This window comes from Saccopteryx bilineata, chromosome 5 (genome assembly GCF_036850765.1).
Source record: "Saccopteryx bilineata isolate mSacBil1 chromosome 5, mSacBil1_pri_phased_curated, whole genome shotgun sequence".
Classification (NCBI taxonomy): domain Eukaryota; kingdom Metazoa; phylum Chordata; class Mammalia; order Chiroptera; family Emballonuridae; genus Saccopteryx; species Saccopteryx bilineata.
This window is the reverse complement of record NC_089494.1, coordinates 228,924,512-228,937,733: the sequence shown is the minus strand read 5'-3', so window position 1 is coordinate 228,937,733 and position 13,222 is coordinate 228,924,512. Positions and strand designations below refer to the sequence as shown.

General features: G+C 44.8%; 1 protein-coding gene across 1 annotated transcript in view; it reads right to left on the bottom strand.

Moving 5' to 3' along the window:
* Nucleotides 1–13,222, bottom strand: part of SCFD2 (sec1 family domain containing 2) — a 394,551-nt gene that overhangs the window by 41,380 nt on the left and 339,949 nt on the right. Inside the window, exon 6 of the mRNA XM_066280835.1 lies at nt 1,144–1,289. Coding sequence (XP_066136932.1) covers nt 1,144–1,289 — 146 coding nt within the window. The remainder of the gene's footprint in view (nt 1–1,143; nt 1,290–13,222) is intronic.

Here is a 13,222-nt window from a genome sequence, read left to right as displayed (position 1 = left end):
CATGAGAACTATAGTATAGTAGAGGGGGAGATTTTGTACTGGTCACAAAGACCTGGCATCTGGCCCTCGACAACAATGTGCCTGTGGCAGGTCACTTGGCCTTCCTAGACCTTGGGATAATGATCCCCTCTGGCTTACTTGTCATGAGAATCAGGGAAAACGGAGGGTAGGAGAACTAAGTGCCAGCTGCTCTATGAGTACATGGGAGGAAGAGCTGGCTCTTGCTGGGCTGTCGTGACACCTTCACTCTTGTTTACCTGCCTGCCTTAAAAAGTCAGCACCCTGAATGGAACCCTTCACTGTGCCAGGCTTTACCAATGAAATAGAGCGGATTTTACAGAAGATGTTGTGGGGAGATGGAGGCGAAGGTTCCTTCACATGCCCCTCAGCAAAACTTAGTGAGCTGTTCTGTCAGAAGCACCTGTTCTTCTTTGAAAGCTCATTGTGTCCCTTCTCCCCAGGGAACCTGAGTCCTGTCCCCTTCCTCGTCCCACAGAGCCGGCCCAACCCGCTGGCTCTGGGCCGCCTTCACTCCCCAAGCTTCCCTCTGGGGTTTCTAAGGTTCCCCCTGCTGAGTTTTTACAGAGCAGGCATTCCTCTGTTCCTGGGTCCTCATATCATCTTCCCACTCACCAGTCAAACACCTCCTCCACTCCCTTACAGAGCAGTGGGCGAATTTTAAATAACGAAGCCTTTTGCTATCACAAACTTTTTTTGTTGCTGTACTATTAATAAGTAATTTTATTCTTCTAATTGTCCGAAATGTTTATGGACTGCTTAGATACAGAACCTTGTTGTGAATGACCTACGGCCGGTCCCCCATCTGAAACCTGTAGTAACTGGGGCCATGGCGGTGAAGGGACTTGCCTCAGGTTGTCGAAGAAGTCTGGGACAGAGCCACAGTTACAGAGTGGGGACTGTCCCAATCCAACGCTCACCTCACTGCGTGAAGCCTGCTCTTCAAATGAACGGGGAGGCTCTCAGAGGCAGGGGCACCCAGAACTCTGCACTGGAAAGGGACTTGGAGTTCATCTCAAACAATCCCTCATTTTAGAGAGGTTAAAGAGGAAAATTTTCTTATAGTCTCCGAATCCTAAAAATGCAACACAGATGAAATGGTTACTTTAAACCATATGGACTTGCCTGGTGGGTATGATTTCCAGGAGCATATACAGACTTCAACTGTTTCATGAGGCTCCGAGCTCCAGCAATGTCCCGAAGCGAAGTAAAGATTTCATCCACGGCAATTTTGGATAGGTGAAACGTCAGGTTACTGGAAGAGTCACAGCCTGAAACAGAGCAGAGATATATTCTTGGGTGAATTAAGTTTTAATCGTGACAGCTAGAGCTCGATGTAACACAGTTAGGGTTTTTTTAAAACCCCATTTCCCCCTGGCGGTTTACTAAGTGGGCTGTTTCAACCATCCATGAGCCATGAAACATATTAAGTACAAAAGCCTTTGACAGAAGCAGAACTCGGAACTGCCTGGGACCGCAGCCACTGCTCCAACCCCTAGAATGCAGAAGTTTCACAGAAAGCAAACTTGCTGGGATCCACTGTCCTCAGAACGCAGCTTTGGGAAAATAGGAGACACAGGCAAATATGAGAGAGGCCGTGATGAAACTCTCTCGCTTGAATCTCACCAACAGTTCCCATAAAATAGAAGAGCAAGAATGAGAAAGTTCATAGAGTTCTCCAGTAACAGAACTTGCTGGGATGGGCATCTTTCTAATGTGCTAACAAAGCATACGGCATACTGGAAAAGGCAGATTCAAAGTTGATAAAACACATAGGGGGCCTAATGAGAAGACTGTTCTTGGCGATGATTCTATTTCTTTTAGAAACTTATAATAGATGAATTTATTCTCTATTTTGTTAGAAACTCATTTAGAAAAGAAATGATTGTGGATAAATCAGAAGTTAAAAAAATAGAGAAAGATTCAAGATGGGCACTTTTGATGCTCTTAGATACTGCATTACTATAACTCGTTAATCCTCACATCATCCTATGCGATAGGAGCTATTATTTTTCCCATTTTAAGGATGAGGGTTAAGTAACACTCCTGTCAGCAGGCACTGCCGATGCTCTGCCCACATCTATTGGTCACTCTGGATGTCACCTGTGGGCTTGGGTAACAGTTCCTGTGCACTCTGCTTCTTACCTCAAGTACCTGACGTCGATCTGTCTGTCTGTCTATGTCTGTCTGTCTTTGTGTCTCTTCCTGTCTGAGGGCTTTCTCCAGGTGTGGGAGCATGTCTGACCTTTCTGCGGAGCAGGCTGTGGAGTGAGCACTCACAGAGACAGCCCAGCTTTCTCTTCCGCCAGGAGAACGATTCTGAGCTGTGATCTCGCCCTTGCCGAGGGACCTCGGCAGGACGGAGCCCCAGCTGCCCACAGCTGTAACTCCAAGGTCGCCCTTTCTGGCTCTCCTCCCTCCCTCTCTCACTTCCCTCCTGCTTCCTGGGATCCCTTTCCAGATGCGGCCCTTGCTCCCGAGCCCCTGTCTCAGGGCCCCAGAGCCTCCCACCCTGAACACAGGCAGCCTGGATCCAGAGCCTGGAATCTCTTTTGTCGAACAGTTTTATTGAGACAGAAGTCACACATAATACAATAACCTGTTTAAAGTTTACAACTCAGTAGCTACTAGTATATTCACAGAGTTGTATAGTTTCCCAGTCATCATCACCACAATCAACGTTAGGGCATTTTTACCACTCAGTAAGAAACTGCAAACCTGTTAGCTGTCACCCCCATTTCCCTCTACCCCCCTGTCCCTGGCAAACACTAACCTGTTTTCTCTCTCCATGGATTTACCTAGTTCAGACGTGGAGTCCTACAATATGTGATCTTTTATTTAGCATTATGTTTTCAGGGTTCATCCAAGTTGTGGTATTTATTGGTACTTCATTTTTTCTGTATTGCTGACTGATATTCACTGTGTGGACATACACATTTTATATATCCATTCATCAGTTGATGGATATTTGGGGCGTTTCCACATTCTGGCCATTATAAAGATGCTAGTTTTACATGTACCAGTTTCTGTGTGGACGTACACTTTCAATGCTCTTGGGTATGTATCCAGTAGTAGAATGGCTGAGTCATACAGAAACTCTGTGTTTAACCTTTGGAGGTGTTACCAGACTGTTCTCCAAAGCGCCTGCACCATTTCACATTCCCACCGGTAGTGCGACAGGGCTCTGATGTCTCCACATCTCCCGGTGCTTTTATCTGTCTTCATGATCACAGCTATCCAAGTGGGTAGAACTAACGAGACACTTGTTGATTTTGATAAAAAGAGAATCGTTTTCAGGATGTAGAGCTAGATCCAAAAAAGCTTAAACTAAAAGTTAAACTTAAACTAAAAGTGTTGCTAAACTTTCATAGGAGCATCCGAAGGAGCCTAACCACAGTCAACACAGTGAGGTGGGTGTGAGTAGCTGAACTTCTACTCTTTTTTTTTTTTTTAAATATATAGTGATATTTAGGGAGAGAAAAAGGAAAAGAGGGAGAGAAAGAGAGACATTGGTTTGTTGTTCCACTTATGAATGCCGACATTGATTGGTTCTCATATGTGCCCTGACCAGGGATCAAACCTGCAGCCTCGGCGTGTTCTATCGGTCATATCTAAGTGCTGTACATTATGTACTGCTCTTTCAAATAAAATGTTATGAAAACATTACTAGTTCTAATACTTTGCATAGTCTTTCAATTCCTCTAAAACACAATTCAGCCAATAGGCAAAATATATACATACACACACACACACACACACACACACACACACACATATATATATATATACACAAATATATATATTTGTTTGTTTTTTTAGGTGAGAGGAGGGGAGATAGTGAGACAGACTCCTGCATGTGCCCTGATCCGCACCATCCCTAACCAGGATCCACCTGGCAACCCCGTCTGGGGCTGATGCTCAAATCAACCAAGCTATTTTTAGCACCCAAGGCTAATGTGATGGGACCAACTGAGTTATCCTCAACACTAAGACCAATGATCAAACCAATCGAGCCACTGGCTGTGGGAGGGAAATAGAGAGAAGGGGGAAAGGAAAGCAGATGGTAGCTTCTCATGTGTTCCCTGACTGAAGATCAAACCCGGGACATCACATGCCAGGCCGATGCTCTATCTACTGAGCCACTAGCCAGGGCTGTATGTTTTTAATTTAAAGTAATTTTTAGAGAACAGAAATATTTCAATTTTTTGGAAAAAAATATTATGTTCACCCATTATGCTGAGTGGAATAGAATCACCTACTGGATTATAAATTACTGAAAATTATAGATTATACATGGAAATTGTGGATTATATATTGGAACCAAGCACAGGCTATGTAGTTGTGGAGTTAGGTCACCTGTGTTGCAGGCTGTTTGACAAAAATGTTTGCAAATTACTGGTAAATGACCTTACCAAACTCAACAGAAAATAAGACTGAAGAAATTGTTGGGAGGAAAAGAAAAGTCTTAAGTTGCCCAACAAAGTAAAACTTTCCTGCTAGTCAATTACCAATTGCACAAGGGCAACTTCCACCCAAATCACCCACCCTTGGTGCGCGTCTGGCATCCTTACAGCGAGTGTTCTATCTACAATGTGCACATTCCTGGGGCACCAGGCCATTTTTATCAGTCTCTGAGCATTTTTCATTATCTCAATCTGCACCCAAAGCAGGATTTAGATTCATTTATCAAATCCCGTAATAAAAGTTACACACACTGCATTAGAAATGTGAATCATGGCCCTGGCCGGTTGGCTCAGTGGTAGAGCGTCAGCCTGGCATGCAGAAGTCCCGGGTTCGATTCCCAGCCAGGGCACACAGGAGAAGCGCCCATCTGCTTCTCCACCCCTCCCCCTCTCCTTCCTCTCTGTCTCTCTCTTCCTCTCCCGCAGCCGAGGCTCCATTGGAGCAAAGATGGCCCGGGCACTGGAGATGGCTCCTTGGCCTCTGCCCCAGGCGCTGGAGTGGCTCTGGTCGCGGTGGAGCGACGCCCCGGAGGTGCAGAGCATCGCCCCCTGGTGGGCAGAGCATCGCCCCCTGGTGGGTGTGCCAGGTGGATCCCGGTCGGGCGCATGTGGGAGTCTGTCTGACTGTCTCTCCCCGTTTCTAGCTTCAGAAAAATACAAAAAAAAAAAAAAAAAAAAAAAAAGAAAAGAAATGTGAATCAGACGGGACAAGTGACTTGTGCAAGATCATATCACTTCCCTAGCAAAGTCAGGGTTCAAAATGTCCCTTTGATCACAGACGTGAGCTGCTCCACGCACACTGCCTCTCCCATTCAGAACCTCCTCTGTGAAGGTAATTCATTCTAAATTCCTGCTGTGATTATAGTGAAGAGAAGATGTGGGTGGAAAAGCTGTAAAAAGGAATGAATTGTCTTCTGTGAAAATAGTGATAGCGATAATCACTGAACGCTCATTTATGTTAGGCAACTATTCTAAGAAGTTTACACATATTAGCCCATTTAATTGCCACAGAAGCTCGGTAAGGTAGGTACTAATATCATTCCCATTTTGTAGATGGGGAAACTGAGTCATAGAAAACTTAAATAATACAAAGTCACTCAACTAGTAGTAGGAAAGCTAAGATTTAAACACTCACAGTCTAACTTGAGTGGGCCCTGTTAATCAATTGCCTTCTTTCATATGTGCTAAGACCACATGTAGAAAGCATCAAGAAAACACTAACTCACTCTAAATATCGAAGACAAGCTTTTAAAATGGAGTGAAGACCAGGGCCTGGCCCTGGCGGTGACACTAACGGTGTGGTTTGCAGCTGGACCCCAGGTTCATCTTCTGAGGCCACACAAGGGGTGAGGTCTCCCAGGCCTGGCTGCATACTCTCTCTTTTGGGTCTCTGCTCTGTAAGGTGCTGTATTCAGTTACTTCTAATAAGCCTCTGACAGCCTGCTCCATTAAACCAGTTTACGAGATAATGGTGTTTTGTAAGGGAACTCTAAGTGTACAATTCCAGTCAATTCTCACTTAATCCACTTGGTTAAATAGATAATAAACCAGAAGCTGATCCTAGCCTTCAGCTAAGCATGATCTGTATGCTTCAGCTGCCTACTTCTCGATAAGGGAGCCTCCCCCCCCAATCCCTAGGGCACCCCTGTGTTCTTCTAAAATAGGGGCTGACTCATGCCCCTGCAATTTCTTTCTCTGCAGGGCTTGGGATCTCTTGGGCAGGGGTCCAGTTACCCTTCAAAGCCACAAAAGAGGTCTCCCGTGACCGTGCCTACCTTTCCCCACTCCCCTCTCCCCCGTCTCCACTTACTGACGAACTTTTACCTCGGCAGAGTGAGAACAGTGGTTTTCATGGTTTTGTACACACTGCAAGGACCCACACTTTCAGCCACAATAAAGTTTAAATGGAGAGAAAGCTGACTAGCCTAATGACCCTCCTGGGATGACTGAAATGAAGCTGTGCTTCTTACTCCAGTCTGGTCCCACAGGTCTGATGGTCTTATTCCTTAGGTATAAAGCAAAATAAAGCATCTCGTATCAGGAGGCTGCTGTGTCCAAGGCCTTCACTGGACTGGAGGTGAAGTAGCCGTCATCTAAGGCTTTCCAACAGAGAGAGAGACACACACACACACACATCCACACACACACATACACACAGAGCACTTAAGCAGGCAGAACATAAAACATGTCACTTCTGTGGCTGAAATGCTGAGGGGCATGGCTAAAATAGGATCTGAAATGTGGCCCTCTTTAGTGACAGTATTCTCCCAGTGTTAAAGGCCCCTCCCATCTGATTGACAAGAACTAGAATAAAAAAATATTTGAGCCTGATTAAGAGGTTCTTTTCTCATCTGGACCCAAGTTATCCAAGGCTATCTCCTTGTACTGGCCCAGAGATAGAAAACGCCAGGCCCACTGTCCAGTTAGCATCCTGCCTTTCTGCATCTCAGCAAACTTCTGGCAGCAGGGGCCCAGCCCCACGGGCTCCTGGGGTGGTCAGAGAAAAGGTCAGTTTCGGAGTGTGACTCGGCCAGAAAGGGCAGAGCACTGGGAGGTCACGACCTCCCTCATCCATCCGGCTGTGTGACACTGCCTTTTCTCTCTTTTCAAATCATGGTTTTAAAGATGGCGTCTCTTCTCATGGCTTTCGATAAATGTTTGGTAAATTACAACCAAACCAAGCACAATAAACCGAATAGATCTCAGCAAGCGTCATCACATCTGAGCTCTTTAGGGAGGCTGGCTGGTCAAAGCCTCTCTTGAGTAGGGCAGTGCTGGTCAGTGCAGAAATAAAACTACAGTAAAAGTCCTCTTTTCCAAACAATTGGCGACTAGATGTCCCTTAAAGACAGGGATCATGAAAATTGATCTCACACACACACATATATGTGTAGATGCATAAAATTTTGTTTAAAATTAAAACATAAATGTTCACTTTTTCACTCATCTTCTGAGGGAAGGACAAGTATTGCCTGATGAGTTCTGTATAAAAAAAAAATCTTTTTAAACCATATGGACCATGCCGAATTTCCACTTTCAGTTCACTGAAGTGGAACAAGGCGTCAAGGACACCTGCAGCACAATCAGAGCAGCATTCTTTTCGATTGAACATGCTTTTTTCCTACATCCTTTTATAATCGCCTTCTCACACCTAATTCAAAAGCATTTTTAAAATGCTTTACTGAGTCTTTCAAAAGCATTCAATGGGGTTTTCACTGAAACACTTTTTTGGTTTTGAATTCATATTTCATCAGTGTGAAAGGACATTTAATTTAGGCTTGAAACTTAATAAGGAGTACAACTGGCACACTCAGATCTGGAAAGAAACCCAACCTAATCTTGGGAATCATACAAGTCAACCAGAAGAGCGGAGGTGCCCCGGCACAGGAGACTGCCCGAGGGCTCGGAGGGCTCAGCGAGTCTGCAGTCATTCTGTTTCACACAGGGTTGTAAAATGCCGGGTATTCCGGTGAATGTGTCCAGTGGAGGCTGGTTGAGAACATATAAGATGTAGCAACATAATATATAATTCTTATTCATTATATTACATTATATACAAATATACATATATATATTTGAGATTCTTTATGCTATAAAGGCAACAGTATCTGTGTCAGCATTCTAATATTGAATGACCTAGTGTGACTGTTTTTAAATAATTTATATTTGTCAATTACAGTTGATATACAATGATATATTAGTTTCAGGTGTATACCACAGTGATTAGACATTACAAAACTTACTAAGCGATCATCCCAATAAATCTCATACCCATCTGACATCATACATAGTTATTAGAATATTATTGACTATATTCCCTATGCTGAGCTTTGCCTCTCATGACTGTTGTGTAGTGTGCCTTTTAAGTTCCTCTCTAATACAAAAAATCAGGTCTCAGCTGTCAGACCTCAGGTCTTGGCTCATTTCCTCATACATGGCTGAGTCCTGATCTACACCACATGGCAGGGGCTCCCCGGCAGGTGTGCAGGTAATGACGTAGGCTTGGATGGGTATGTCAGTGAAGCTGGCCTAACAGAAAGTCAAAGTCAGAGAGATCCAGGTGGGGTCACAAAGGACTCCTGGCAGCCCACAAAGGCTGACCACTACCCAAAGTCTCTCCTTATGTGTCCCCTCAGACTCCCAGCCCACACTGACCTCATGACCCCTTGGATCACTGACTCCTGTTTAGTGCAGTGGTGGGATTTAGCCGGTTTGCACTGGTTCAGCAGAACTGAAACCTAATTTTTTGTTGAGTTTGGTAAACTGGCTGTTAAAACAGCACTTGTAATCAGGGTTCTCTGTAAGGTAGGCGCCTGGGCAGCTGCCCAATGTGGAAATCACAAATTTACAGTCCTTACTCTTTTTTAATGTTCATCTGAGCAACAACAGCACAATCTAAGCACCCGTAGGAATGTTCATTCTGTCCATAGGTGAAAATTGCAAGTGAGGACGCCAATCAAGAAGCAATATGGAGGCCCTGGCCGGTTGGCTCATTGGTAGAGCGTCGGCCTGGCGTGCAGGAGTCCCGGGTTCGATTCCTGGCCAGGGCACACAGGAGAGGCGTCCATCTGCTTCTCCACCCCTCCCCCTCTCCTTCCTCTCTGTCTCTCTCTTCCCCTCTCGCAGCCAAGGCTTCATTGGAGCAAGGATGGCCCGGGCGCTGAGGATGGCTCTGTGGCCTCTGCCTCAGGCGCTGGAGTAGCTCTGCTTGCAACAGAGCGACGCCCCGGATGGGCAGAGCATCGCCCTCTGGTGGGCGTGCCGGGTGGATCCCGGTCGGGCGCATGCGGGAGTCTGTCTGACTGCCTCCCCGTTTCTGGCTTCGGAAAAATACAAAAAAAAAAAAAAAAAAAAAAAAGAAGAAGCAATATGGAAATATCTTAAATAACAGGGTATTTTTGTCAGGTTATTATTTAATATTTTTCATTAATATTTTAAAACTCTTTCTTATAACATAATCTAGTATTGTATATCTTTTACTGTTCTTATTTAAGTAATTTAAGTATTAAATGTATGAAATAATAAACTACCTTTCAGTATATCATTTTTTTATACTTAAAATGGTCATTAGGGCAGAGAACAGGTTGTTAAATTATTTGAATCTCACCACTGGCGTAGTGTTTTGGAATTGACTGGCCTGTGGACTACAGCTATTGCTCAAATGACAAGGAGAAAGCAGAGGACAGATGGTAACAAGCTCAGGGGCAGCCGGGCTGTCCTTGACTCACTGCTGATTTCCAGCCCGGGCCGAGCTTCCAGAAGGCATCACTGAATACATCTAAAATAAGTGAATGAGGAAAAGAGTTGGAAGAGACCAGTGCGCTATAAAGCAACAGCACTGGCTCTTGAGGAGCTGATAAACTATCCCTGCAGGAAATTTCAAACAGAGCTCCCAGATGGGTTTGAGCAACTGCAGCCTGCGTGCGTGCGTGAGTAAGGGGGTCACCTCCCAAAAAGGCTTCTTTATAGAAGAGCAACCTCAATTGGCCATATAAATTGTTTTTTTTCTTTAACAAGAAAAACTGAACTCTATATGGTTTAGGTATGTATCGATAGGAATGAGATAAAGCTATTTTAAACAGAGAGTAATAAATACAAACCAGTAATGTGATTCCCTCCGGGTGGGGGTGGGTGGGCAAGCCACTCTTTGGGATAGGGTGGTAGGTTTGTGGGTACATAGAATTATGATTTATAACACATATATATGATATAATCTTTTAAATGTATCAGCTATCATCTTTAAAAACGTAATGCAACAAAAACCGGTTACGCCACTTTTTAAGCCTCCAGCGAATTCAGCTTTCAAAAGCAGCTGAAACAAGGAAGAAATGACAGCTGAAATCTATTATTATTAGGCAGGTCGGGATGTGTGGTGGACGTGGAAAGACTTGTGCAGTCACGAGAAAATGTGAGTGCCCAGAATTCTAGGCCAAGCCCCGAGGCTTTTTGTGAGAAAACATGTGGGGAAGCCCGAAGGAAAGAAAATGGTCAGGACTATGTTTTGGAACTTGCATTTTTAATGGCAGGGTGCAAGACCAAGTCGGGCGAGGCCCAGGGAGCAGGGAGCAGGACGCAAGACGCAGGACGCAGGTGGAGGGACAGCAGCGCTGTCCTGAGCGGTTGTGCTATCTCAGGAAGCGCCAGTGAAGGCTGGACAAAGGCTGTCCTGGACCATCGCAGGAGAAGGGAAACAGCCCCAACTATTCCAAAACATTTCTCTCCCAAGAAGCTTCACTGACGGCCCTGACTATACCAACAGAGTATAACCTTTATCGTAACCTTTTAGGTGGTTAACATAGAGAGTGTAGTATCACTTTAAAAAATACAGTTTCATATGTTGGTTATTAAGGCAGCCAATTAAATTTATCTAAATCACCCCAGACAAAGAGAGCTGCAAGTTCAACATTCAGAATGACTGGAGTACCATATTCGAGGCTATTTCTTTAACAAAGTAGGCATCAATTTTTGATCGGTCACATAATCTATTATTGGGCTATCACCATGGGAAACTCAGATCTCTCTCATATCATTTTGGCTTTGGGTCCCCCTTTCTAGGAATGAAACTCGCCCCAGGCAGGGGAAATGCCTGCACAGACACTTCCACCAGAGCGCATGCGCACAAACCTTCCAGTCCTTTTTTTCCAAGGAGGTGGCACATGGGCTCCCAGCAGTAATCACAGGCAAGCTCTCAAGCCCGGACTGTCTAATGCTTTCTAACAGGCTGATCGTTTCTATTCTGTTGAATCAATTCTATTGCATTACAATCCTGTCATTTATACCAGAGTTCCCTTTCAAAATGTGTTGACATTTTGGTGGTTCTGAATAGCTTGACATGGTTTGCCACACGGAAATCATCTCAGAGCTGGCTTGAGAGATTACTTGCATCTGGCTGTTTTCAAAAGCTGTCAGGTGGCAGAGTACCTGGAAGCCATGCTGCACCTTCTAGGACACTGACAAAATACTGCATTTGATCTCATTTTCTGAAGTATGGGAAACAAGCCTACATTAAACGCACGGAGAGGCATTGCCAAGCATGGCCATGAGTTGAGCACAGCTGGAAGTTTTCACGTTAACAGTTGCTTGCTTCTTGCTGGTTCTTTCCTGGGTGCTACAGGAGCTGAAGCAGTAACAAGGATAAGGAAACTCAGGGTGGATGTAAACCTGTGGTGGTAAACATCTGCTCTGCTCACACTATTTATCTTTGACTTACAGAAAGACTGCCATCTTTTGATTTTAGCGGGGAACGGTGTCCCCTGGTGCATAGTTTCAGAACCAGTGGGCCAGTCTGGCATTTCAGACAGATAGAAGTGAAGCCCAGAGGCTCCTTCCACAGCAAGTCCTTCCAAGACCTGCGGAGGCCGATCCCGTCTGTCCAGGAAGTGTGCCTGAGGTGCCACCACCTCTGTACCTCTTTACCCGCCACAGTCTGCCCTCCTTATTGTCCAGTGCAGAGGTGCGTGTGCGGGGGAGGGGTGGGCCTGCCTGATGCAGCTGCAGCAGAGGCCCCAGGGCACCTCCCACCCAACACACACAAGACCACCTGGAAGGCTTCCTGGAGGTGTCAGCAAAGAGGCAAGCTGTGAAGGACCCCATCAAGGTGCACTATTTCTGCTCCTGTCTGAATCTTGGTCCAGGTCTTCTTGCTAGTTTTAAAAATAGTACCAAAGGCCTGGCCAGTTACCTCAGTTGGTTAAGAGCATCATCTCGAAACAATAAGGTTGCAGGTTCGATTCCCGATGAGGACACACACATAGGAAGTAACCAATGAGTGCACAATTTAGTGGAACAGCAAATGATTGTTTCCCTTCCCACTCCCCTTTCTCTCCCTTCCTGTCTCTGTCTCTCTAAAGATCAATAAATTAAAAAAAAATTACATCCTGGCTGGATAGCTCGCTTGGTTAGACTGTGGTCCTAAAGCATAGATGTTGCCAGTTCAATCTCTAATCAGGGCACATATAGGAACAACTCGATTTTCCTGTCTCTTTGTCTCTCTCCTCCTGCCTCTCTCTAAAAATAAATAAATAAACAAACAAACAGTACCAAAGGTCAATTGCCTATTATTTGAGAAATACCAATATGAGTGTAGGAATAATTTGTGTTATTTCTGGCTGTAATGTGTCACTGGGAAATGCTTTCTTATCTAACTAAAAAGAATAAATCACTCAAGGTTTGGCTTGTGTGCTAATTACACAAACCTGTCCTACAGCTAATTGTCCCTGTGTAGAAAAGGATAAAATCAGAAGTCTAAATCACAGCACATCTGAAAACCTTTCAAATTACTGCCCGGCCCTCCTCAGTCTCTTGTTCTCACTGTCATTAACAGGAGGGTCTTTTTTTAAAGTCTAACAATCTTTTCTTTTCCATTATGTTTTTTGAGCCCCAGCTACAGTGAGCTCTCTCTCATGAGATTTGTAAGTATGGAGGGACAGTCGTGACTTTTTATATTTTTGGGAAAGGCTAGGAGGTGGTTGATAATATGGAATCTTTTTCTGATCTTTTGGAGAAAAAGAGAAGAACAAAAGGGATGCTTATTGGCCTAAAGTTCTTTTCATCCCTTTTGCTTTTTAAAAGAACTGAAGAGCAAATGCTATTTTTCTTCCAGTAGCAGACAGATCAAATGAAACCCTCCCCTCCCCCCTCTCTCAACACACACAAAAATCGCCCTCTGCCTCAGTCTAAGGTTCCACTGCACCTGTTGTTGTAAATCTCCATTGAACTGAGCCAGCATCGCTACGCCTGAA